Source organism: Denticeps clupeoides, unplaced genomic scaffold, assembly GCF_900700375.1.
Source record: "Denticeps clupeoides unplaced genomic scaffold, fDenClu1.1, whole genome shotgun sequence".
NCBI classification, from domain to species: domain Eukaryota; kingdom Metazoa; phylum Chordata; class Actinopteri; order Clupeiformes; family Denticipitidae; genus Denticeps; species Denticeps clupeoides.
The window spans coordinates 61,387-86,686 of NW_021629736.1; the positions used below are offsets into that span (position 1 = coordinate 61,387).

Genomic DNA, 25,300 nt, shown 5'->3' on the forward strand with positions numbered 1-25,300 from the left:
TCTTCAAAGGGATTTTATCCCAATTGAATAAACCAAACACCAATCAAGTTCTCACCTTGGAGAATCCAAGCATTTCACCCGCAGTGGCGTGCTTCCTTGTACAGACTGTTTCCAGTAACATTACAATATTTTCTTCCGTCTGTCTAACAGTACCTGGAGGACAATGTCTAAAGACTCCAAATGTCAACCTGGAGAAACGTGGAGAATCGTGCATCAAACTTCTCAGGTGATGGTTCCGGCTCTGCGATACCTTTGATCAGTCAGGAAAATGAACACCACATGCTCTTCTCAAATGTCCAACACAACCACAGATCCACTTGGGGGACACCAGGTTTGGGAAGTTGTCCTAATTGTTCTAGTAACTGGTCCTCTCTCCATTATTACCATCGTGGCTAACCTCCTTGTAGTCATCTCCTTCCGGGTCAATGCAGAACTACGTACCACCAGCAACTACTACCTGCTGAGTCTTGCTGTGGCAGATCTGATTTTGGGTACAGTGTCCATGAACCTCTACTCCTCCTACATGATCACTGGCCGCTGGACCTTGGGACATCTGGCGTGCGACTTATGGTTGGCTGTGGACTACGTAGCCAGTAACGCCTCAGTCATGAACCTCCTGGTGATCAGCTTCGACCGGTACTTCTCTGTGACTCGTCCCTTGACATATCGGGCCAAGCGGACACCAAAACGAGCAGCACTCCTTATCGCACTGGCATGGATGGTGTCCTTCATCCTGTGGGGACCAGCTATCCTGTTCTGGCCTTATGTTGTTGGACGAAAGCAGGTGAGGGAGGACCATGACTGCTCCATCCCTTTCCTTAAGGTTCCAGTGCTTGCTTATGGCACTGCCATTGCTGCTTTTTATCTTCCGGTAAGCATCATGATCATCCTGTACTGGAGGATATACTGGGAGATTGAGAATCGTGCCAAAGGCCTTGCAGTCCTTCTGGGCTCTGTGAACAGCGGAGGGACTCCAGAAGGATCCGACAGGAGATCCACATATCCAAGCAGCACTCAAAGCAGCATCAGAGACCCCATAGAGTTGCAGTTGGAGAGAAGGTGGGAGGGTCCTGGGGACTGTATCCCAGGAATGCAGGGGACCCCTCAAACTGATAAGGTGCAAGGGGTGCTGGCCCTGGCAGCTCAAAGGTGTGACGGGAGTATCCCAGCAGTGTGTAATGACCATGAAGAGGAGGATGATAATGCAATGGCCTCATCATCCACAGAGGATGAAATGGAGCAAGAGGTCAGACATCCTGCCTGCGCACTGAAGCTGGAAGAACTGCAGGATCCAGCAAGCCAGTGTCGCAGGATCAAGATCTCGCCTAGAGCAGCTGTCCACATGACAGAAGTGTCATCCAACCAGTCTTCACCAAAAAGATGCAGGATGCTGGATCAAAGCCCTTTCAAAAATCACAAAGGCAAGCGACGGAGGAACATGATCATCAGGGAGAAGAAAGCGGCTCGGACGTTGAGTGCCATCTTGCTGGCCTTCATTCTGACCTGGACACCGTACAACATCATGGTGCTGGCATCCGTCTCCTACTGCGTGCCGGAGAAGCTGTGGCAGATAGGCTACTGGCTGTGCTACATCAACAGCACGGTCAACCCTGTATGCTATGCCCTCTGCAACAAATCCTTCCGGGTCACCTTCAAGATGCTGCTGCTCTGCCGTCCAGGCGACTGCAGGAGGTTGGAGAACAGCAGGTGCAGCTATCACGCCTCCGTTAGGGTGCAGAAGACCTGCAGCACCGTCTGAACTCCTCTGATGAATGCATCCTCTTATGCAAATGTAAGCATAATGCCACTGTACCTGAAGCTTTTAAGCACATCCACTAGGGGGGAAACGGGTTTATTTCTGAAAGAGCCAGCAGACACCCGTTCAAGTACTCACTCCACGGGTGAGGGTTGTGAGGGTTTCAAATCCAATATAAGACTTGAAGTAAATTCATCTTCCCCTGGTGCCTTACAACAAACTAGCCTGCTTCATAGCAACAGCAGTTCCCCCCACCCCTTTCCTTGCTGGCCATGATCTTTCTCTTATGCCTTCTCTCAACTTCACATCAGTAAAAGTCAAAGTAAAAGCCCACTTTATGATGTTTATTGAAACTCTGTGGTTGTATGCTTTTACATTTGCATGAACTAGACATGTCCACCCGTCTCATATATAAAACCTCTCACTTAATGCTCAGGCCGTACGTCTGTGGAGCTTGTTTTATTGTGTACACGTCTTTTAAAAATCTGGAGCAGCGGGAGTCTCCTCTGAACATGTGCCTGTAAAGTGTCTGTGGAGCAGCTCTTTTTCCTGTGATGACAATAAGACAGCTTTGCAAATTGTTAAAATGGGGACTACACACACACACACACACACACACACACATACACACAAAAAAAGTTACACACAGATTAACACTTCTGAACACCAAATTAAACATTCACTGTCCTAGAGAAAGCAATACTAATGACAGCTTTTCAGTGCCAAGAATTTTATTTTCCTTGAGGGAGAAGCAAAAAAAAAAAAAAAAAAAAAAAAAAAAAAACTGTACCATAAAACATTCCATAATGAAACAAAGTAAACCTAAAAAAATTTAAATCAAACAAAATGAAATTGACATAATATGGGTAAACCTTTATAACCAATGGCCACTTTGTTTCTAAAACAGACAAAATGACAGCAGAAAGAAAGTTTTACTTTATTAATGCTTTAAGAATTGTTAGTTGCCTATTGATAACATGATTTAAGATAAATTATATTACAAAACCCACCTCAACTATCCAATCAGTGACTAGACCAGTTAAAAAAATAATAAAACATAGTGAAGTGTGTACTTGTGTGTGTTAGCCAAGTCTCTACATGCATGCACTGAAGTGATTGCAGAAAAAGCAGATCTACTGCATCATACTCTTTATGACATGATGCGCGTCCTCAAACCAGGCAGAAAGCTGTTGGGGTTTAATCAACTCAAACAGTAGGAATTCATTTGTAAACAGTTGCTATTTAATAATCAAATACACCAAAACAATGATTCTCAATTATTCTCTGGTGCACTTAATTGTAATAAAAAAAAAATTCTATGTATTCTAATTTGCCTAGTTTGAATTGCCTAGTTTCACTCCCATTTTTGATTGACTAACAGTAATTTAAGTGTGTGGATGGGTTGCTATTCCTGGCCTTCAGCCACTACAATAAAGGGCAATGGTTCAATTTGAACCACCCTATGCAAATTTAAGCGTGTGAACACCACATCAACATTAATCAGACACCTACAGGAGTCCCTGAATGGAGCAAAAGTGCAAAAGACGCATATTAAATTACAAGCCCAAACAGGATTTCCAATGACTATTCCAGCCATAGCCTCTACAAACCGATCTGAACACAGTCACATGCTGAGGGGGGATTTTGAACTGAACCAAGATTTACACAGCATTCAAAAATACTGCTGCTGCCCCCTAGCAGGCTGTCAATGCCAAGAGCAAGGAGAAAAAAAACTGGGATAGGATTGGCTCGTATTCTAAATAATTCTTTATTTACTATTTATCCAATGTCACATTTCCTAAGAGGAAACTCATTTTCAACACGAGACAAAAACATTTAAGCTTGTATACTACATTACCCTGGGAATTATGGGTAATGGTGTCTTTCAGGAGTCCAGTAAAGCATTTTCTTCTTCAAACATAATCCAAATATTAATATTTGCGTCATTACTAACCAAAATAAATTCTGAGCTCATTAAACATGAAATACTGCACAGCAGATTTTCTGGCTAATACCACACTGCTCAGTTATTAATTATGATTAGATATGACCAGTAACATGGGCCAAGATGTCTGTGCTGAATATATAAAAGTGGACAGATTCCATAGACTAAGTTTGATTGTTAACCAATACAAACCTCAGGGGGGCACTTTAGCCATTTTATTAAACTAACTGGATATCCCACCTCTTTCTCTTCTAAATTCTAGATAGCAAAGAACTGACAGACTTTCAAGTCTTCATACAGGTCAGGACAGCTTTAAAATGTGCAACCTTTCTATACACAATTGATCTGCTGTAAACTATTAAAACTATTTGGGCCGTGGACAAACACACACTAAACTCCTTCGTTCCTCATCATAGATAACCAGTCATCAGACATTGTTAGGATAAAAATCAACCATTTCTATAATTCGAGATTTTTAAATACATCAAACCTTTATAAGCTATACAAATATATAAATATACAAAAACACATTTACCATTTTTCTTATTATGATTTCAACTGTTGATGTGTTGATGCAGTAGTGGCAGAAATAAGAGTTGTCTGTAGAAAACAGGACTCCATTCCTTGAGGGTCATTATGGCCTAATATTTTTGTCATCCTGATCCCACAGTCCAAGATGGCAGATTCGGTCAAGCTTCTCTTTCAACTGCATATTAAAAAAAAAAATCTACAAATCAAGTCCTGAATTATTTATTCTACACTACACTAATGGGCCCCTCACAGAATGGAGTCAGACCACTGGCGTGAATGAGTCTCTTGCTTGTTTTCTGGCATTTTGGCGAGTGAGTGTTGTGTTTTGTTGAGTGTTTGTTTTGCTAACAGAGTGAAAGGTCAACTCAACTGGGTGTCTGCAAAGCTAAAAAATGACCACAGCTGAAAAATACTGAAGAAAAATAACCTAGTGTAGTCAAGTATCAAATATTACGTATTCATGTTTTAATATGGTCTTTTAGACTTATAGTTAAAAACAAAAAGCGAAGTGTAGTTTGAACTTTGAACTGTGTAACAGTCATACTGGGATCAAACCTGCAAGACAAAAAGGGAATAAGGGAAAAGTGGGAGGATCTGTTCTCTCTCTCTCCATCTTCTGTATTGTTAGGTAAAGTAGGCTTCCCTTTTCAGACCCCCAACTAAACTATCACGATGGGGGCGCATTCTGGTTCTGGTATATGGATGCCTTCTCCTTCAACAGGTCCAAGCACAAGTGACAACTCCAGCTTCCTGTAACAGCAAAGCACATAAGTTGTGGTTTAAAAAAAAAAAAAAAAAAAAAAAATCCTGTAAACATTGTGTAACCGCTCGATACACACCAACCCAGAAGCAAGGGTCATGATTAATTAATTAATTTTTTATATTACAGTAAAATGTGCTGTGCAGAGAGAATCAGTGTCTCACCTTCGGGGGGTTCGGACATGGGAGGAGTGAGGCAGTACATGTGGTAGCCTCTGTCACAGTCATCACAGAACAGCAGCTGGTCCTGTAGACAAAAAGACAAACACTACATTATTCGCAATCCCCATGGACTGGGGCATCAACTAACACAGTCCTAAATGGAATGAACAGGGACAGTTTGTTTACACTTTCATTTCATAAAAAGTGAGTGTTGGTAGGGTTTCTAAAAGGCCGTATTTATGTACGCGATTGTGGATAACAGGGAAAGACCATCAATGAAATGACCAATGTGACAGAGGTCATCTGGTGCATAAAACAGAATAAATGATGTTGTGCAAGAATCACTCACATCATTCTCCGACGTGCCACACATGTTGCAGCACTTGCACTCGATACACTGCCAGCGATACGTCTTCACTGCAGCCATCATGACCGGAGTGAACTGGAGACATGAAGGATGGCCTGGAGAAATGCGTTCAAGTAGGGTCAATGGGCCACTATTGTCACAAACAAATGACAAGCACTGATTTGACCATGGCGTGAATTTGAGGACAATACTGTCACTTACCTGAGCGTCCACAGTCAGAGCAGGACACTAGCTCCTCTGATTGGCCAGTCTTCTGGTTCAGGGCCGAGTCACCGAGGCAGAAGTCACAGTAGTTGTTAGGCAGGGCCAGACCATCTGGTCCTTTTTTAGGTGCTGAAAGGTGTGGGGAAAAAAAACCCTAATTCTTATACTCATCTATGAACCCCCAAAGAAGCATTACAGTCGTGAACCATTAAGCTTTAAATAAAGACTCACAAAACACAACAGAAACATTAAAAGAGGCTCTTAACCAGTGTGACTAACTACATGTTCTGTCATCTTGAAGTAACATTGTATTGAACAGAGGAGCAATGTTCATTATTTGATTTATTTATGCATTTAAAATAAAGGATGTGGCCTAGATGTGACCCCAATAATTTTCCCAATTACAGATTCATCTTCAGGACACTCACTTTTTGGCTCTTCCTGTTGGGGTGGAGTCGGTGTGTGAAGATCTGCTTCATCTTTATCCTCACCCTCCTCATCTGCAAGGTGGGAGTGGGCGTAATGGTAGCTGAGCCCTGGTCGGTTCTTATAGCGCTTCCCACAGACTGTTGAGAGAAACACAGGCAGACTTGTTACACGCCTCTCCAGGAGATAATTTATCTAGTAGCAGTACTGACCAATGTAGTATTCATGCCAAACGCTCAGAGATACAAGAGTCAGTAGCACAGAAGTACACAGTTTAGTCTCAGAAAAATATCTACGCTTAAACTAAATTATACGGGTCGCATTAAAGTTGGGAAATTCAACTATTATTCAAAGTATTACATTTTTATATCACATAATCTGCCATTAAAAAAGTAACTTTTTATATATACAGTAGTATATACACATACTAGTGTGTGTATATATAGTCCGTTATATGTTTATATATAGTACGTGTATATGTTTTTAAGTTAGACGCATTCAACACTTGATTACTTATATTTGTCATTACTGAACTGCATAATTGATATTGTAAGATGCCAGAATAAAGTTAAATATAATTATTGAGATAGCGACTAATCTTTGAAACACTTTCAAAATATCCTGAAAACTGTTGTGCTTTCAGACCTATATAGTTTGTCGGAAGAGTACAGTGGCAGCCTAGCGGGTAAGGAAGCAGACTCACAATCGGAAGGTGTGGGTTCAAATTCCAAGGTAGCGTCTTTCATGGCTGGGTCACTAAGGGTGATTTCGTTGTGCGGACTGTGTGCTATGCCTTTCACTGTGTGTTTCACAATGACAACCACTTCACTTTCACATTATATTTTGCTTATGTTGTATTTTTTCCGACTATCAGTAGCAATGTGGTAAGAGTTCAACAGACTGCAGTGAGTCACAAGAAACAGGAAAAGCATCAGTAATGGGTCACAGGGCTGGATATTACTGGCACTGAGACTCAGCATGTGAGCCATAGTCACAAATGAGATAAGATGCTGGGTTGCAATGTACTGACAGGAGTGGGTTTAAAGCAGCCAGAAAACAGAAATATGGCCAACACTGTTCTATTCCTGGCCCTTTCTTCATTCTTGCTCCATTTATCAGGAGACATAACCAAAATTGAACAGCAAAACAGTCCTGTTCCACAATTCTCAAAATTACATTGTGGACGAAGGTTCGTCATTCTGCATAAAATTTTCTGATTTCAATCTTATCAGTGTGTTGTCCAAATGGATTTTTGATGGAACTGCTGCTTTGTTAAGTGGTAAGTGATGGGGGAGGGGTGTCTCTTTAGATCTGCTTAGTCTGATCACTGGTCTTAAAAAGGAACATACTTGCAGAGATGCAAGCCCTGACCATTTTTAGCGAATGAATATCCTGCAGAGAAAATGGCAGTAACGGCATTTCAGAACGATGCAGACGTTAGCGAGAGCCAGTTACACACAGCATCATTTCATGTTAGTGGTTTACAAGCAGACACGCGTCCACCCAGGCAACCCCACCCCAAATCAAACAGTAAGAGGGAGACCCATCTCAAGCAAGCTCAAAACAAAAGCAGAGGCACTATTTCACTCTAAAGAGGCAAACGAGGAAAGAAGATGAGAACAGGAAAGATAAAAGGCAAAAACTTTGGGATGCAAATGTTCTTAAAGAAAGACATTTAAAAACGTGAAGTTGGGAGAAAACAAATCAGGGCATTTTACTCATTTTTCCGAGCAGCATAACCACTGCAACCGTATTTATATAACGTATTTTCCTACTTTTTTATTGATTTAAATGGAAAAGTGAGGAGTTAGACTAACAAATCATTCAATGTCATAGTCATCTTAAATTTTGAATTACACTGACGTGATCATTTCCAGTTAGGAAATGAAGATAGTGTTAGAAATAACATATGTCGAACAGAAACAGGACGGAAAGTCTTAAGCATGACTTCAGAAAGCCTCTGGCTGCACTCGGATCATGCAATAACATGCCAAACGCTTTACTTGGAAATGCAGCACCTTGCTTTTATAGACAAACCAGCCTTACTGGTTTCTGCCAAGTCAGTACCATCTGGGCTAAAAAGCTGAGGAAAAGGGAGGGATCAGCTGCTGAGAGCAGAATTTATTCATAGGCCAGCGTTCCGGGAAATAGTCGCGTCATTAGGGTGTGTGATGAGGGTGTGTGGCATCCCACAGTTGAGCCACACAGGCAGACACTTGTCTGAAAATGTTGCCATTTGGTTTGACATCATACCAATGGGCTAATGGCATAGTTTTAAGTAACTTTGACTGGAAGAGCAACCCTATCTTCCATATAATCAGCAGTAAATCAAGATGCTGTTTGCTAATGTGACTTGAGGCAGAAATTCAGTGGAACTCTGGGGAAGAAGGAGGGGGGGGGTCTCTGGATCTTTACAGGCTACACACTAAGCATGTGCTCGACACTATCCTCTACACACACACACACACACACACACACACACACACACACACACACACACACACACACACACTCAACTTAAAAAATAGGGGGCTGAAGGAGACAAAACAAGCAAATGAGCAGACACAAGGCAAGAAAGTAGAAAAAGCAGTGAGAGAAATATACCTCGTTCAGAAGGTTTTGAAATATGCTTTTGTTTGAAAGTGTCTGAAAGAGAGAACAGAGAAACAAGAGAAAAAAAAAGAGAGAGCACAGACAGAGGGACTCAGAGTCTTAAACACCCACAGAGTGCAAAATTAAGTGGGGGGGCTGCACACTTTCATGGCACATGGGACGAATTCAACAATGTGGAGCAAACATAGACACAGAATGACGTTGACTTGTATGCCCTAAAGCTGCCTGAGGGGACAAAAATAAAAATAAAAAATTAACACGAGCAAAGCCTTGGACCAGTTCAAAACGAAACCTATTATGCTGACTGACTGAACCAGGATGGATGTGCATGATTAAAGATATGCACTTTCAAGTAAAGTGCAAATTACCAAAATAGGCATGAAATGTCTCCAAGCTGCAAAGCTGTCTAACTCAGTGCAGTGGTTGTATGCTTAATGAGATCAGACAGCTACATGAACAGGGGGGAGAGAGAGAGAGACAGACAGACATACAGACTGAGAGAGAGAGAGAGTAAGCGAGAGATCTTTGAGGTGTTATTTTGGCAGTGTTTGGGGAGTGCATCATATATTAGGGAATAAAGGCAAGACACAGAATGATCAATAAGACCAAGGCCCAGAACTCCAGAAGTCCCTCCCCTAAATGGACTCCATCTGCCTGTGTTCTTTGAGTGTGAGGACTCACTGTCACAGGCGTAGGGTTTGTCTCGGTCTTCCAAGGCAGCTGCGGCATCCAGCTTTTTCCGGGTACTGCTGACACCACGACCCTGGCAAAAAGCAAGTCCATTTTTACCACTGACATCGCTGCAGTCAGCTAGCACTAGGGGTGGGAACAGCAGAGAATTGATTATACGATTATGATATGTGTGTATTGGGTTGGACACTGAACTTCACAACTTTAGTGGTACCGACCAAGATGCAATCAAACAGAAAAATCTTTCTGTGCCAAATTGCATAAATCTCATCATCTTTGATGTATAGGCATGCATCCTGTAATCACTGGTAATAAGCTGCTAAATGGATACTGGTGATGGATACATCACAATATATTTCTGTTTTGAATTTTGTCAATCAGCACCACAATCACTACACAATCCCGGTCACTACAGCACCTCATAGCGGAAACCTATAGGGTACTGTATACCTATATCAGCAACCAAATAAGCATCAGATATGTTGTCTCATCCCCATAACAGTCCTCACCTTTCCTTTTCCTTTCCCTCGTCTCTTGGGAGTATCTTCCTCATAGTCTTCATCATCCAAGTCATCCAAGAAGTCATCAGGCTCCAGAATTTTCTGCAGATAAGAGTAAAGCAGGTCAAATATTACACAACAGGAAATGGCCCATAAGCAAAACTCAATTAACGGCATTCTGAAGCCCAAACAAAGCAACAAAAAAGAAAAAGTTATTTCAAACTTAATTGGATGATTGTAGGTTGTAATTACTTTCTTTTTAGTATGCGTCGGAAGCCTAAAAAGTATAAAAGTATATCAATTCCTACACAAGCTATCATGCTGAGGTACCTTGCGAATTCGTGCAGCAGGGTTGAGGCCACCTGAGGAGTAATCGGCTCCACTGGGATCATCCTCGGGACCTCGGAGATCCAGCCCAGCTCGCTTATCCAGAGGCTCAGCTTTCAGCAAGGCCTCAAGACTGCTGCCGTCAGAAGAGGTGAGAATGTCTTTCTTCAGGCCCAGATCCAGCTCTGCATACAGGGTATCAAGCAGAGGGTCACACACATACACACACATTTACTCAAATTTACACCAGCAGTGCAACACAAAATCGTACCTGACTTTAGTGAAGGGAAGGCCAGTCTGGGGTCCTCTGGAGGATGGGCTCGCCTCTTCTTCCGCCACCGTCGGGCAGGGTACGTATACAGCTGCCCAGGAGCCATGCCTATAAAAGGAATGACAAAACAAAAAGAAAGAAAGAGGAAAAAAAAAAAAAAAAAAAAAAAACTTTTGTTCATTTTTACATTTAAAAAAAAAAAAAAAAAAGAATGACAAACTTTGTGTTTGTGTCACTGCGATCATATTTAAGGTTGCCGTTTTATATCCCAATCTGTCAAGGTGCCACTGAGCAAAGCACCGTCCCCACACACTGCTCCCCGAGCGCCTGTAATGGCTGCCTACTGCTCACCAAGGGTGATGGTTATAAGCAGAGGACACACTTCATTGTGTGCAGCGTGTGCTGGGGTGCACTGTTTCATAATGACAAATAGCTTCAAATTACAGCTCTTATTATAATTTTATGTAGCCTAAGACTAATTCCAGGATTAAGTTTTCTTTAAAGGGAAAAAAATGTAATCATTACATCACCAGGCCAGAACTGGAGGGGTTTTAAAATTAAATTCAGTGGAGGACAAAATAGAAAAAAAGTCCTCACTGTCTCCTACTGATGCCGGAGATCTGAATTAAAACAGACAGCGCCTAAAACCAAAACGCATGGGACTATAATAATTAAGAAAAACTGAGGAAAGCCCCTGGCAGGATTCAGAAGAAACTGACTGAACCAAACAGAAAATGTTCCAGCAAACAAATTTTGTATATAACGTAATAGATATGATGTAACTGAGAACAAATCATATGTTCAGTGTCATAACCTTGAAATTCTTTCAGCCGGGTCATTGAATAACTGCAACTGATTACACTTGCCATGATCGCAGGAGCAGTTTTACCGATTTTTCCGTTTCACTCAGCTTAATTGTGTAACCTAATGTCCAAAGACAACACATTGCCACCTAGGTCATCTATAGACGTGGGAAATAACATTCAAGTTTCTGGACAGCAGAAGACCATGGAAAGGGAAATGTGCTAAATCTATTCAGTAAGACTGCACTTTCGAGGTTGAAATGCTGACAGACAGACAACAACTGGGAGTAGCAATGTAAATGTCAAATGTAAATGACAGACATTCACTGTGAGGGTGCATGAAGCAACAGAACGTGGATATTAGAAATTATGCAGGGAAGGAGGGGTGGTCAACTTGTAGCCAGGTTCACGGCTCATTTTTAAATGTATGAAACGGTCCTTCCTGGCTTATTGTGAAGACACACTTCACTGCTTTCAAGAAGTACACTGCATGTACACATACCACCACATGCAGTGGTTTCTTTATCCCCATAACTAGTGGTCAGAACTATGAACAAGTGTGACATGTATGTAGTACCTGTCGTGCCTTACTACTGGGTAGTTCAGTATATAAGTTATGACAAAAGCCATACCAGCAGTTTGAAAACTTGCCATGTCATGCACAGAACACAGAAAAATTTACTTACTCAATAAAATTCTGTATTCAGAATTCAGACAAATCTATTGCACCAAATATTTCAATGCATAATGGATGTCAAAATTGTGCAACACAATGTTTATGCAATACTAATGTACACAACTAAAATGACCAAGATGGTGTGATGCTTAAAGCTAAAAAAGATCAAGTTTAACATATGATAGCTAGAACTGAGAGTTAAAATATGGTGCATTGTATTACAATTTTCTGATGCATTTTTAATATAGCATATATGAACTGAACTTTAAATGTCTGGGTTATGATCATTTGCCTTGAATTTTATTGAAATTAGTAAAAAGAGAGTCAGCCGTGTTTCAAATGTCTGCTAAAGCTACAGTTTTTTATACAATTAAATTAAATGTTGATCCACAGTATCTGAGTACTAAGTGAAAATATTACAGAATTTGTTTTTAGCATTTTGGTTTCATTTTCCAGAGAATCACCTGAACGCATAATCAAATATGTGTGTGTGTGTGTGTGTGTGTGTATTCCTGTTCCATTACAATCATGGCTGTATAAATGCTACAATATGTGTGCGAGAAGAAAAAAAAGTGGAGCTGTTCACAGACCTTCCTGTTCCTATCCATCTGTGCAAGAGGCTCTGAATGTGGGTACGTGTGTGTGTGTGTGTGTGTGTGTATACTTCCCGCACCTGGTCCTCTGTGTCTCTTCTCCATCCAGATGTAGCAGTTGCTCTGGGCGACTCCGGTCTGAGAGTCCAGGAAGGGCATCCGGACACTGCGTTCGGCACACAATCGGGCGTTGTAGTTATGACACTGCTCCATGGCATCTCTGTAGTACTGCTCACCGAGCCTGCGTACACACACACAATGAACGATACACACTGATACACAAACAATATGCAGGCAAAATATGTGCGTATAAATAAATAGATGTATAGCCAGCAAACCAGACAGGAGGGTCATCCAAGGACAAGACATTTAGAAATCCAAATGTCTCAGAGTCAACACTAATTGCCAAGACGAACCCAAACTCTCCCCAGTCACCAACGCTAACCAACTATGCCAGCCCAGCTTGAAGGAACGTTGCAGTGGAGCTATGTCCATCTTTGTTCTAGCAGCGCCATCCTGTCTGCAGGTTCTACCCATCTCTATCCCAAAATCAGCTTAAGATAATTAAACTTCAAAGCTTCGCTGGCGTGCCTGGCCGGCGCTCCACAGGACGCCTTTCAAAGGCTTTTGTGAGCGTGTGTGCGCGCAAGCCCCGTCCAGCGGGGAGCCAGACTGTGTCATTGTGGCCAGGGACTCAGGCGGAGCGCAGAATGCATCAGCAGGTGCTCTTTTGTTGGCCTGGCAACAGCCAACTGGCTGGAAGGGAACAGGGCCGTCATTTCACAACAGCTCTGCCATCGGGGGCCTTCACACTTTGGCTAAGTCAGCACTCAAAAAAAAAAAAAAAGCCATGATGGGCAGATGTTACAAGGCTGTGGGAGATTTTTAAAAAAAAGTTACAGTTTAATGTAGTTGCAGGCCAAATTTTATATATATCCCACACACACACACACACACACACGATTACTTTAGGTGTAAAAGGAGCTCACACTGAATAGATGGAATGATTACTCAGTGCCCCCAAAAAAAATCAATGCTGCACACATTACTGACGTTAAATTTGATTTTCGATTTTAAAAGCCCACCAAATTGACCTTGAAAGCGTCACTACTGAGTGATTTCAAACACTGTCATCACAAGGGCAGGCGCGTGGCTTCCTGTCTGTGTGAACGTCACCCGTGAGTACAAAGCGTTCCCCACATTGTACCCACGAGGGCGCGTTTCAGTGCGGAAAGGCCAGACGGAAGCGCTCACTTCCTGTTAAAAAAACGCCCTTTACGCGCTCGTTCGCTTCCATCTGGGACCGAACGAATATCTGGTCTCCGGTCCTGGAGTATTCAGGAACAGGCGGAATAAAAAAATATTCCACGTGTGGTGAAATGCGACCAGAGGGTGACGTCATCAGGACCCCGCGCGCAACCTGACAAATTCATAAAAATAACTAAAAAAAAAAAAAAAGCATAACTATACACGGAATTAATCATTCCGCAGAACCACGGGGCAGAGCAATCGAGCTCAAGACAGCGACCTATACAAAAAAACAGCGATAGGACTAACAGAAGCAGTTCCACGACTTAAACACACACGCACACGCCGGAGAAGGAGACGTAAAGCCGCGTTTGACAACTCGTTCGATAGCGGAGTTCCTGCTGGCGTGTCCCCTGCTCCTCGCCACTTAAACAGACACGAAAAACACGCAAAAAGGGAACCACGCCACGCACAGGTTTCTCTCGCGTGTACCGTCCTCCACCACCAAAGGGGCATGCAGTCCACCGACGGCCGGGTTCGGACAGGACCGCTGCGGGACTCTCGCTGCCAGTGTGGGCTTCAGCTAAGCTAACTACTCGTAGCGCAGCTCGCGGCTGCCACCACTCGAAGAAAAAACGCGCCGATTTAAACTTCGAGGCCTTGACAGTAACGGCCGACAGCACGGCTCCCGCCTACCGTGTAAACCGAGGGCTGGGACTCGAGCAAAAAAATCACGTTTGACAAGGATAGTGCGTGAAAAACACTCACAGTTTGACAACATTCTCCACGACCGCAGCCATCTTGGTCCGCCTGCGCTACACTGTGGACACCTTTGCGCATGCGCAGCTGGAAACGCTGGCGGAGAAAGGTCATGTTGGTCAAAGGAAGAGCACAAGGATGGAGCAGGATGGGAACGATTATGTGCACAAATGTTTTTTTTTTCCCCTCAGTGTAGCTTTCCTTTAAATCCCATTTTACTTCAGAATCGTTTTTTTACGAACGAGCTTGTGTTTTTCACCTCGATGAAATGTTTTCTGTTGATGATGTTTAGAAGCTTAGAACAAGTCACGCGAAATAATGTTTGACAGTTCATAATGGCGAGCAGAAGTTTATTTTCCTCCCTGAGTTAGCTAGTGCAATGAAGCGTTGCACCACAAGAATGCAGAAAGCATTTTATCTCGTTACTCACTTTTTCCACCAGGGGGCGTTATAATGCTGTTTTAGTGAAGTGGACATAACGTGAGGATCCTGTCTGAGATTAGATGATTGTGTTAACTTAGTGAGGCCTTTGTGACCCTGCAACCTCTTTACATCTTTTGGAATTATCACAGGCAGACACTTCCTCTCTGTATTACAACAGCATGGTAACCATTTCCCATAAAATTGAGATGTCTTCAAATTTCAGAGTAAGCCCTGGTTTCCTAAATGTGCTCAGATTTATGGGTGGGACTTTTGGACAAAGAGGTCCGTATGGGTTTTTGGCTTTTAAGATTTACCCAGTCAGTCAGGAATAATAGCATTACAGCTCAGCCAACTAGATCTAAGTACAATGCACAGAATTCCCCACCCAGAAAGACCCCCACTAGCGATGACCCACCATACACACCCATGGTTTACAGCACAGGTGTTATTTTTCCTGAAACACCCTACAGCCAGAATACCAGAATTCCATCACTCAAAAGAATGTAGAAAAAAGGATAGAATTTCAAAAATTCAAGATGGCAGGCCTTGTGTTTACTAAAAGAATTCATTATTGAACATTTTTATGGCTTTCTCAACACATAGCCCTCATGGGATTTATGTGGATCTAATGAGTGTTAATTATGTATTTAATAAAGATTACCACCGAACCAAGGACCCAGATGGGTGCTATTACAATTAATTATGTTTTATTCTGTGAACAGATTTAAAACTAGACAGACATAAACAAACGTTGTCTGGAAGATAATGCTCTTTAGTCGTCTCCCACTCCTCCCTCCAAATCTCTCGGCTCCCTACTGCTTTTCCTCGTTCAAAGGCCGCTGACAGGTTGTGAATGCAGCCCACACACAAAGCGTTGTGCTTAACGGGCGAAGGCTTCTCTTGTTCTGTGCCTTTTTCAGCAACATGCACACACACTCTGAAGTCTAAAGGGTTGTGTGTTTAACAGCCTGTGGGACTGAACAGTTTTTCCACATAGAGAAAACACAGACAAACAGGGTTTGTTTCTGTGTTCAATCTGTACAAGCATGCACGCAAAAGGCATGGGACAGGCTGCTGCTGGCGTGGATCTCTTCATACCCCCCAACTGCTTGAGGGCGATCGAAGAGAGACAGTGAACAAAACACACTTGTTTGGTTGGAAAATACTTAGCAGGGCTATTTTTCGTGAGTTGCTAGTATTTGATTGTTGAGGTTACGTAATTAACATCTGAAACAATGAACACTAAACTTTCTGTTAAGTGTGGTCTGAATATCTGGGCAATATGACTGTCTATTTCTCTCTCTCTCTCACACACAGACACACAGACATATACACACACAATGAAGCTATAAACCAGGCAATGTTGGGATTACTTAAAGGTCAATACACAAAGGCCATGGCCCTCTTCTGCTAATTTCAACAATTTATCTTAGGTTGTTGGCTCGAAGGCTCTGGCAGAACTTCTTACGCTTCACATTTATTCATCCAGAAGGTAGCCTAGTGATCAACAAACTTGGTTATCAAGTTAATCCGCAGAGTCATATGTGTGAGCCCCCACCATCACAAATCCAGTTAATTCCATTGTGCCCTTGTCAGCAATAAACTCAACCAAATGATTTACAAAAGTAGGAAAAACCATCTGTATTGAACATTTTTTTTTTAATGGTACTTGTTAAGATGCTTGATAAATGACTGATATGGTGTACCAAGAGATCAGCGTAAAGGAAATCAGTAGCACAGGGGAAAAGCTCCTGTTTTAATCAATCAAATCAATCAATCTGTCAATCTGCACTCTGTCTACTTCCATCTAAGCGTTCCTCTTACAAATTCCCCTTTATTTGCCTGCGGCGTTCCCATGGGGGCAGGAGTGGTGGGGTCAGGGCCTACGTTAATAAAGCCCGTTGGAACGATTCCCAGGGCTATTCAGCAGAGTAGATGGGTGACAGTGAGCAAGATCTGAGCACACACACACACACACACACGGCGTACAAACTGCAAAAACATCACACACGACACAGCGTGTCTAAACAACAAGAAAAACTTTAATTCATAATGTCTTACAGCCAGAACTACATTTCACACATATTCAAAGTGCACAAATAATCCCAGCATGTAAGATTGTAGCTAACTGATACAGTAGCAGCAAGATCAAACATTAGTTTATGTACAGAACTGTCACAGCAGCTGGGAAAAGATGTTTTGTTTCTGCACGTGTACAAATCCGAGGTGGGGAGTGAAGCTCACAGTGGTTCAACAGTGATAAGATGTGTACAAGCTAACATTTTGCCCAACACATCACTTTCTTAAGAGGAAGGTCACATGATAAGGAAATGTACACATTATGAACATGAGTAGATGTTTATTTCATGGAATGTTGAGGAACGGATGCAGTCCGATCCCCGATTGTTTTCTTTTAAAACCATAAGTCATAAATGATTTCACACATATTCTTTACTCCCAGAGGAGAGTGAAGAATAGAGAACCAGGTTATGGGGCAGCTCTCCCCTTCCCAGGTCCTAACCGGCTTCAGAGGGGTGTGAGAGCAGAGTTCACTGTTCACTTAAATAACAGAAAACAGACAAAGGAAACAGCTTAAACTACACTCAGAAGCTCCAAAACCGCTCTGGAACATCTAATCACGGAGAAATACGCTGTTAACTTGACTGCTCTTAAGACCGCTGCTCTTATCTGGGCCTCTTCTTAGTAGAGTTTTGCAACTCCTCACCACTTTTTGCAGTCTGCCATGTAATTAATAATTGTTCAAAAACTCTTGGCTTTAATATATGTTACACATGCTTAATTTGTCACACAGTCCTATTTGTTGCAGTGATACATGACAGCATTAGTGGTTAAATGTAGCTCCGATCTCTCCTGCTATAGGGTGGATATATGATTTAGGGTAATTAATAAAACATTAACCAGTGAATTACCAGCACTGAGATTTCATGAACAAATTTTCATAACATGATTGGTCCTCGTTAAACTCAACTATCTTGTGCTTTCTGTGCCTGGTTTCAGCACTTTCAGAGGAACTGCGTCACTGAAAAATGAAATGCCAAAAGGTCCATGTTTCTTACAAAAGTTGTTATAAGAACACAAATAAACTTTAGTCTGAATGAACAGAAGATAAAAGCAAATACAGAAGCAGCATCGGCTTTGTGCATCATTCACATTTGCTAATATAAAGTTTATTGCTTGTTCATCCGCAGTGACAAAGTGACTGATTCTGTTTTTTTGCTCCAGTGAAATATGAAGCCACCCGATCCTGGACTGCAGGACCAGGTGGGTACAGCCACGGAAACTCACTACCCCTGAAAGGGATGTGGCGGGGTGAGAAGAGGGCCACCGCGTTCTCAAATGTCAGCAGCACCCAGAGGGGACAGACATGATCCATGGAGCCACACTTTCAAGTCTCTGCAAAAGAATAAACGTGCCAGAAAATTACGTCACAGCTCCTTGGACGGGGACTCCGCCTTCCCAGCTGCACAGCTGCAGTTGTTTTGTTCTTTATTCCAGTAATAATTAAGGCAGCAGTGAATATGCACTTTGTTCCCAACCACCAAACATTTTTGGGTACTATTTCAGAGAGAACTAAAGAGATGAAGGAACAGAATGGTTTTTTTTGCATACAAGACTTGCACAGATGAATCCAGGCCAAGGTTACAGGCCCTGGTGTACACAGCAGAGGCAGGTGCTCTGCCAACGAAAGTGAAGGACGTTAGAGGCTCTCTGCAGCTCCCTGTAAGGGGTGTAGAGTTTCAGCGTAACCGGAGGTCCAGTGCTTATGGTCAGAAGGGTAGGTAACAGCAAAGCAGAACTTAGTGCAGTGGCTCTTTTTTTCGGTCCACATCTCACGCATTCACAAAAACGAGTCGTTAAAATGTCTAAGTAAAATATGGAGAATGAAATGCTCTCTTTTAGTCTATTACTGGTTGGAAGCACCAACTTGAGGCAAAAGGACTCTTACTTGTCAACAAAAAAAGCAGAGGTGAAGGAATCTGGAGTAAAGGGCGTACCACAGGTTCACTGAGGGGGTAGTGTTGTTTGGGAAGGGGACAGGCACTTCAGGTGTAGATCTCTTGTCTCCCCCCTGAGAGGCAGCCACCATTCAGGCCCCCCATTCTCTGGCTGTCCATGATCTGCAGCACTTCGTCCAGAATCGATGGCCCAAGGTCCAGGTGCAGTGAGAGCAGGGAGCCAGCATGGGACAGGTAGGGACTCTCTTGAACACCGTCCTCCTCTGGAGTGATACTGTCCTCCACGGGCCATGATGGGATGAGACGAGTCGGCCGCTCAGGAGACGCGAGGACAGGAGGAGGCGGGGATGAGGATAGGGAGCGATCCTCCAGGTGTAGTCTGGGAGGCTTTGGAGGCGGGGCTTGTTGGGGAGGAGGCGGGGAGCTGGGTTTTGATTGGATGACAGGCGGGGCGGGCTGGCTGGTGGAGGTGTTGGGTAGAGTGAGCGCCTGGACGCCACCAATGACAGGAAGTGACATGGCGTTCTTAAGAAGTGGCGAGCTTTCTGACGAGGGCACGTGGGTGCTCACGCTCGATGTCCGACTAAACTGGAACCCATCACCACCTCCATACTGGGACAGGGCTTGGAGACCCTGTTGCCCGGGCAACAGGTGGAACTTTCCCTGCAGGAAGGAGAGGTCGCCAAAGAGGTCGTCCGCTCCACCTCCGCTGCCAATGTGGATGGTGTGTCGGAAGTCGCCCAGGGGCGGGCTTATCATGTCAGACGACAGCAGATCCCGAAGTTTCTCCTTCTTCCCTTTCCGGCTGCGACGCTTCAGGTAAATGGGAGCTTTGGCAGACATTTCCGGAATTTTCCCTCCGGGACAACAGAGTGTGAAAACTTGCCACAGGTTGAGTTTTGGTTGAGTGGAAAAGAGAAATAAGATAGTGTGAAACAGAGAAAGGAAGATAAGAGTAAAGAACAGAGGAAGATAATGCTTCAAGGAAGGCAAATGGAAGGTGGAATGAAACAATAACAAAGAAGGAATAAAAAAGGGACAGTAAAGGCTGTGGCACTTCTCGTTCGTGGAGAACAACTTCAAAGTGAGGCAGAGACTGGTTCGTGCATCTCCCTTCTGTTTTCCTCTCCAGAATCAGCAATTCCTGCCCGTTCTCTCAGGACCTTCAACGAAACAGAGGACAGAAAGGCAGAGATGATTAAGGAAGCCTGAGCTCTGTCCTAAAGTAAGTGTAAAATAAATGCAAAGAACACATTTACTGCCTTTGATTACCAGGTAATGAAAAATGCACAAATCACAACTGCTGAGCTGCTGCAGGAAACATCTCAGAGACTTTACACAAAAAGGGTCTAGAAAAAGATCAGCTTTTTGTAAAAAGGACTGCTTACATAAGCAATAAGCACATAAACAGGGTTCCAGGCAGAAAAAATGAAGACAAATAAATCCAACATTTCAAGTGTATAATTAGTTGACAGGAACTAAAACAATCACAGGGTATTGTCATTGGCCGGACAGCATGGGAAAAATGCTCCTCTGGCAAACTGTGCCGCCCCTACAGAGCCTTGTCTCTGGTTTTTAATTCGTATAAACTGCAATCGTTGGCAAATTCAGAACTTATCAAGAAAATCAGTGAAAATTCCCATTTGTCTTGAACATTAAAAAAACCATCTAAATGATGTTGAATAGACCTTTATGGGCCAGTGGTGACCTGGTGGGTAAGGAAACAGACCCGGAAGGTTGCCTGTCATGGCTGCCCACTGCTCACCAAGGGTGATGGGTAAAAGCAGAGGACACAATGACAATCACTTCACTTTCACTTAATAAGTATCCTTGGAAGAACCATGAATGTCTGTTTATTTATAAAGTAGGGTTGGAATGCTTAGACATGCATGTTGGGCTTGGTAGCTGGCCATGGTCCTGGGACACCTATACCTGACCTACAGATGCACTAGTGAAATGGTGAAGATTGTGAGACTGGATACTCTTTCTTCATGGGTTATTTTGAACGTCAAGTGAAATTGAAGTGTCCTCAACGAAATGTGTCCTCATCTTCTAACCCATCAGCAGTGGGCAGCCATAAAAGGAGCATTGTGTGAGGAAGCTCAGTGGCACTTTGGCAGTTGGGGATTCGAATCGACAACCTTCTGATTACGGGTGCGGTTCCTTACTCGCCAGGCCACCAATGCCCCAGATTTGGACCACGCTCAACCATGAAGTACTGCTGATTTGTTATTATTGAGTACTAGTGCATAAAAACATCTAGAATAGGGATAGGACCATAAGGAAGAAAGCATATCACACTGGACAATATGACATTGTTGATTATATGTCAAAGCCAAATATAAAGCAGACTCTTGTCAGTTTCACAGGTCGCAATGACTATGACTATGTTTCTACTTCAGCCCAGAATGGACAGAACAGTAGGGGGCAGGGTGTGGCTGAAAAGCGACACCAGTACCCCATGGAACCATAGGTCTGAATACATACTAAGAAAATGGAGGGCAATTGACAGCCTCGCCAGCGCATATTGCACATTTAAAGTGGTGAAAGAGAGAGAGAGAGAGAGAGAGAGAGGGAGGGAGAGGTTCATTCAGGGATTAAGGGTACTTCGCATGCAGATCAACAAAATAATACCTTCCCATTGTCCCTGCGAGGAAAGCGCCCAACCCAACATTTGCATAATACTTACAGTCTTGTATGCATCAGAAAATATACCAGTGAACAGCAGAACCCACCAGTGAAGTCCCTTGACAACATGCCGCAAACTGAAGAACAGCACAAAATGCGCTCAACAAGGTTCATATATCAGCCACAACGTAAATCCCGCTGGCTATGTGCTTCGCTGATTCTGAACACATAACGGGAGTTCAGAAGGAAACACGCTTTTCAATACTCAGCCGTGTGGCATTCGTTTTGTCCTCCCCGCATATGAGGCAAAAGACCACGCCCCTGCACGCTGCTGCTGGGCGGGGGGTGGGACAGCCGGAAAAATAAACAGGCCCCAAAACACGCCAGTCCGTCAAATGTTCCGTCACAGAGCGAGAGGCGTCAAGCTGGGCTGTTTTTATCACTGGTGATGTGCTTGTAAGCAGTTCTTGACAGTGACTAATTAGCACCAGGTTCTGTAAGGACACTGTGTGTGTGTGTGTGTGTGTGTGTGTGTGTGTGTGTGTGTGTGTGCACGCAACAGAGAGATTTCTGATGACTCCACCTACCAATCAGCGCGTCGGAACATCGCTGACTCAGAGGAGTAAGTTGAGAGTGTGCGTCTGTGTGATCGGATCACATACCTCACTTCCTCTGCGTGATTTGGACAGGAACCGTGTGATTGTGTGTGTCCGAGTGCTGAGCTGTGTGGCTTGTTTAGGCTACGCAGTGAGCAAGAGCTCGTGTGTGCGGGTCCTTTGAGGGATGACGCTTACTGATAACAGACACTGGATCTGTGAGGATGTGTGTGTGTGCAACGATGAGAAGATGCAGCATAGAGCAGTTTTGTGCTGGATAAGCGCTGTGTGTGTGTGTGTGTGTGTGTGTGTGTGTCCGTTGAGGAATGGCTTTCTCTGATAGCTCAGCATGGCTGCCTTTAGGGGAATGACGGTGTGTGCTGATTCACTGAGCCATGCAGATAATAAACGTAATAATCATCCGGTCAACAGTGGAATGAACCGGGGCTTGAAGTGGGGGGGCAGGGGGGCCATTAGTCAGGAATGCATCTCTTTCACTCTCTAATTCCCATCTTTTCCTTCTCTCTTTTAACATTCCCCTCCAAGACAGCTCATGTAGTGCAAAAGAGTTCCAAGGGTCTAAAGCAGAATAGAAACACTGTTAAGCACTGGCTTACCCAGAAGAAACTATGTGGTTATTACAAAATACCACATTACAGCAGTAAATTATAGAGCATGAAAATGTCAGAGACAGAATCCAGTCTATTCATCCGATCCCATCACCCAAATCCTATCCTGGTCTCTGGTCTCTACCTGAGGTGTGTGTGTGTGTGTGTGTGTGTGTGTGTGTGTGTGTGTATCATCAGCTCTATAATTAACTGCTCATATCCCCTTCTTTGTAGTAGAAAATTAGGAAACCAGGACGGGTTTAGGATTTGAGGCCCAGTTCTGGGGATTCTGAATTAACCGTGTTTCACAAGCATGCAGTTTTCTCCACTCTAGTAGTTGTATCTGAACCGCGGCCGCTCCACGGCCAAATGGAGGATAAGTTCACTCTGTCGTTCCATTACAGAGGTGGGCGTCGCTGCCAAGGTCAAAAAAATCCAGGCCCTGTAACAATGTGTACTTTACAGGCCGAAGTAAGAAAACATGGGAATTGACTACACACAATCCCTACAGCACAATTCTCTAAAAAAACGAAGGCAAACGTTAATCACACAATTACGAAACATTAATGCTGTCCTCATTTCACAAAATTCTACTAATGTTGTTACACAACAGCAAAATACACATTTCAGATCAGTATTTTACCAACGCTCACACCCTCATCATCATCATCATCATCATCATCATCAACCCTGTGGTCCTGGTTTGGGATTCACAAGCCTACTGGCACATTAATAGTCAGGCTACAGAGAACTGATAACTCTCCAGTCAGGACCCGGCCAGTTGATCATAATCAAACAAAATGAAACAAAGAGTGTTAAAGCTGTAAAATGTCGCACCGCCTGACAGATCAACGCCTGTTATCAGGTTTCGGTGTATTTTACAGTGAAACCACCCAACACAATGGCCAATCACAGAATCTTCTAAGATCACTTCCATGTAAACCAACCAAACCTGTAAGGGCTTGTTTTCAGCACCGGCAGAGAGCGCCTCGACTTGCTGAAGGGCCCGGTCGTGACATCACGGCAAAGTTATTTCAAAACAACTGCGGAGAGTTAACGTGGGAACCGTAACCGCGCGAAGAACCGCTCCCCCCGGCCCGGGGCGGGGCCGCGGGCCGAAATGTTGCTGCCGAAGCTGAACGGGCTCCACAATGGAGCCCACGGCAGGCTCGGGAGGCGGACAATGCGCGGAACGACACTGTCACAGCGTTTCCAGAGCCGCATTGTGGGACACAATGCGCGCGCTGTCACCGCTGTCCGCGGCGGCGCGCAGCGAGGTTGCCAGATCGCGGCCGACACCCCTCCTCCCCGCACAGGACTGCCGCTGAAACCACGGACAGTATAATGGCGTTTCATCGTACACATGCGCACACGTTTCGAACACAACCGAAAAGCATTCAGTGGTCCATCCTTTTCAGCCTTTTCTAAAACACAATAATGCAGTTTGAAAGTCTCGTCCTGGCAGCCCTGTCGCTGAACGAAAAGACTACAAAAAGTCGGAAAGATGTCTTCATACAATTAACCTCCATCAGAAGAAGACATAATTACGATCTGGACCCTAAATAACCCTTTACCAAAATAAGTTAATAGACTCATCAATGAGTAGGAGTTATAGTTTCTATTATTTTGAATTAAGCGAACAAAATGCTGCTCTACCTAAGCTACTATTCGTTTCACACTAAAAAACTGTCGAAATTAGGCTTTTCTGTAGTGCGCACAGTCCTACATTTACCGCCAACCCAAATATGATAGACTATGAATGAATGTTAACTTTTTATCACCGCAATGGTTTCGATTTTTCTGATTTCGACATTTTTGTTCTTCGGTTTGGTCCGCGTTACCTTTAAAATCTCCGACCTCGCTTCTGACAGCTCCTGGGTCGCAGTAAACGTTTTCCAGATGCAGATGCAGGAACACCCTTCCTCCTGCTCTTCCTCCTCCTCCCCCTCCGGACGCGTCCTGCCGCCGTGTCACGGGTTCCGGTGGCGGGCTGTATACGCGCTGATGCGGACGGCCGAAAACCACCTCTCCGATGTAAAACTCTGCCATGCGCCTTCTTCCTCTCCGGGGCGGGTACGCGGGGCGCTGGAGACGCGCTGGGGACGCGCTGACGCACGCCGCTCCGCGGAGCTTTAAATGGGACGCGCCACGCCCCGCTGTTCCCGACGATGACGTCACACGCACTCAACGCAGCGTCCCCGAAATGCGGCGTCTCTCTCTCTCTATCTCTCTCTCTCTCTCTCTGAGAGGACAGGAGCAGCAGTTCTCTCCCACAGTTTGACCTCTGCCTGCTGGACACTGTCCACTCCCCCGGCCCATGAGAAAGGAACCGGGGGGCCGGGGACAGGGGAAGCGAAGATTGGGCCACAATTCATCTGGAGCCTGGGCAAAAGCTGCTGGGTTCCTGCTGTCCTACCCAGACACCACCTCACCGGACA

General features: G+C 44.0%; 3 protein-coding genes across 7 annotated transcripts; 1 reads left to right on the top strand and 2 right to left on the bottom strand.

Moving 5' to 3' along the window:
- The first annotated feature begins 268 nt into the window (after positions 1 to 268).
- Positions 269 to 1,759, top strand: LOC114773128 (muscarinic acetylcholine receptor M1-like). The gene has a single exon (XM_028965654.1). The coding sequence runs from the start codon at positions 269 to 271 to the stop codon at positions 1,757 to 1,759; it is 1,491 nt and encodes a 496-aa protein (XP_028821487.1).
- A 1,217-nt stretch (positions 1,760 to 2,976) lies between these two features.
- On the bottom strand, positions 2,977 to 14,697 carry LOC114773129 (zinc finger protein ubi-d4-like). 2 transcript variants are annotated; one of them, XM_028965655.1, is made up of 12 exons: positions 14,640 to 14,671; positions 12,704 to 12,864; positions 10,552 to 10,659; positions 10,284 to 10,465; positions 9,963 to 10,055; positions 9,445 to 9,526; positions 8,755 to 8,796; positions 6,153 to 6,290; positions 5,722 to 5,853; positions 5,503 to 5,615; positions 5,157 to 5,238; positions 2,977 to 4,982 (listed from the first exon to the last, which is right to left on the bottom strand). In XM_028965655.1, the coding sequence occupies exons 1-12, from the start codon at positions 14,669 to 14,671 to the stop codon at positions 4,900 to 4,902; spliced, it is 1,248 nt and encodes a 415-aa protein (XP_028821488.1). In that variant the 3' UTR covers positions 2,977 to 4,899. The 2 variants fall into 2 exon arrangements, with proteins under 2 accessions (XP_028821488.1, XP_028821489.1); XM_028965656.1 differs by lacking the exon at positions 8,755 to 8,796 and having other exon boundaries at positions 4,900 to 4,982; positions 14,640 to 14,697.
- A 2,378-nt stretch (positions 14,698 to 17,075) lies between these two features.
- LOC114773135 (cdc42 effector protein 2-like) lies at positions 17,076 to 25,047 on the bottom strand. Of its 4 annotated transcripts, none has more exons than XM_028965665.1 (3): positions 24,704 to 25,047; positions 20,088 to 20,193; positions 17,076 to 19,911 (listed from the first exon to the last, which is right to left on the bottom strand). In XM_028965665.1, the coding sequence occupies exon 3, from the start codon at positions 19,871 to 19,873 to the stop codon at positions 19,118 to 19,120; it is 756 nt and encodes a 251-aa protein (XP_028821498.1). In that variant the 5' UTR covers positions 19,874 to 19,911; positions 20,088 to 20,193; positions 24,704 to 25,047; the 3' UTR covers positions 17,076 to 19,117. The 4 variants fall into 4 exon arrangements, with proteins under 4 accessions (XP_028821498.1, XP_028821499.1, XP_028821496.1 ...); XM_028965666.1 differs by lacking the exon at positions 24,704 to 25,047 and adding an exon at positions 23,815 to 24,046; XM_028965663.1 differs by having other exon boundaries at positions 17,076 to 20,193; positions 24,704 to 25,043.
- Between the last annotated feature and the right edge of the window lie 253 nt (positions 25,048 to 25,300).

Coding starts and splice junctions, on each gene's coding strand:
- LOC114773135 (XM_028965665.1), bottom strand. CDS start 19,873: ATGTCTGCCAAAGCTCCCATTTACCTGAAGCGTCGCAGCCGGAAAGGG.
- LOC114773128 (XM_028965654.1), top strand. CDS start 269: ATGAACACCACATGCTCTTCTCAAATGTCCAACACAACCACAGATCCA.
- LOC114773129 (XM_028965655.1), bottom strand. CDS start 14,671: ATGGCTGCGGTCGTGGAGAATGTTGTCAAACT. Junction 10,056..10,283: donor CTGCTGCACGAATTCGCAAG/GTACCTCAGCAT, acceptor TCTTATCTGCAG/AAAATTCTGGAGCCTGATGA. Junction 5,616..5,721: donor CTCTGACTGTGGACGCTCAG/GTAAGTGACAGT, acceptor GCATTTCTCCAG/GCCATCCTTCATGTCTCCAG.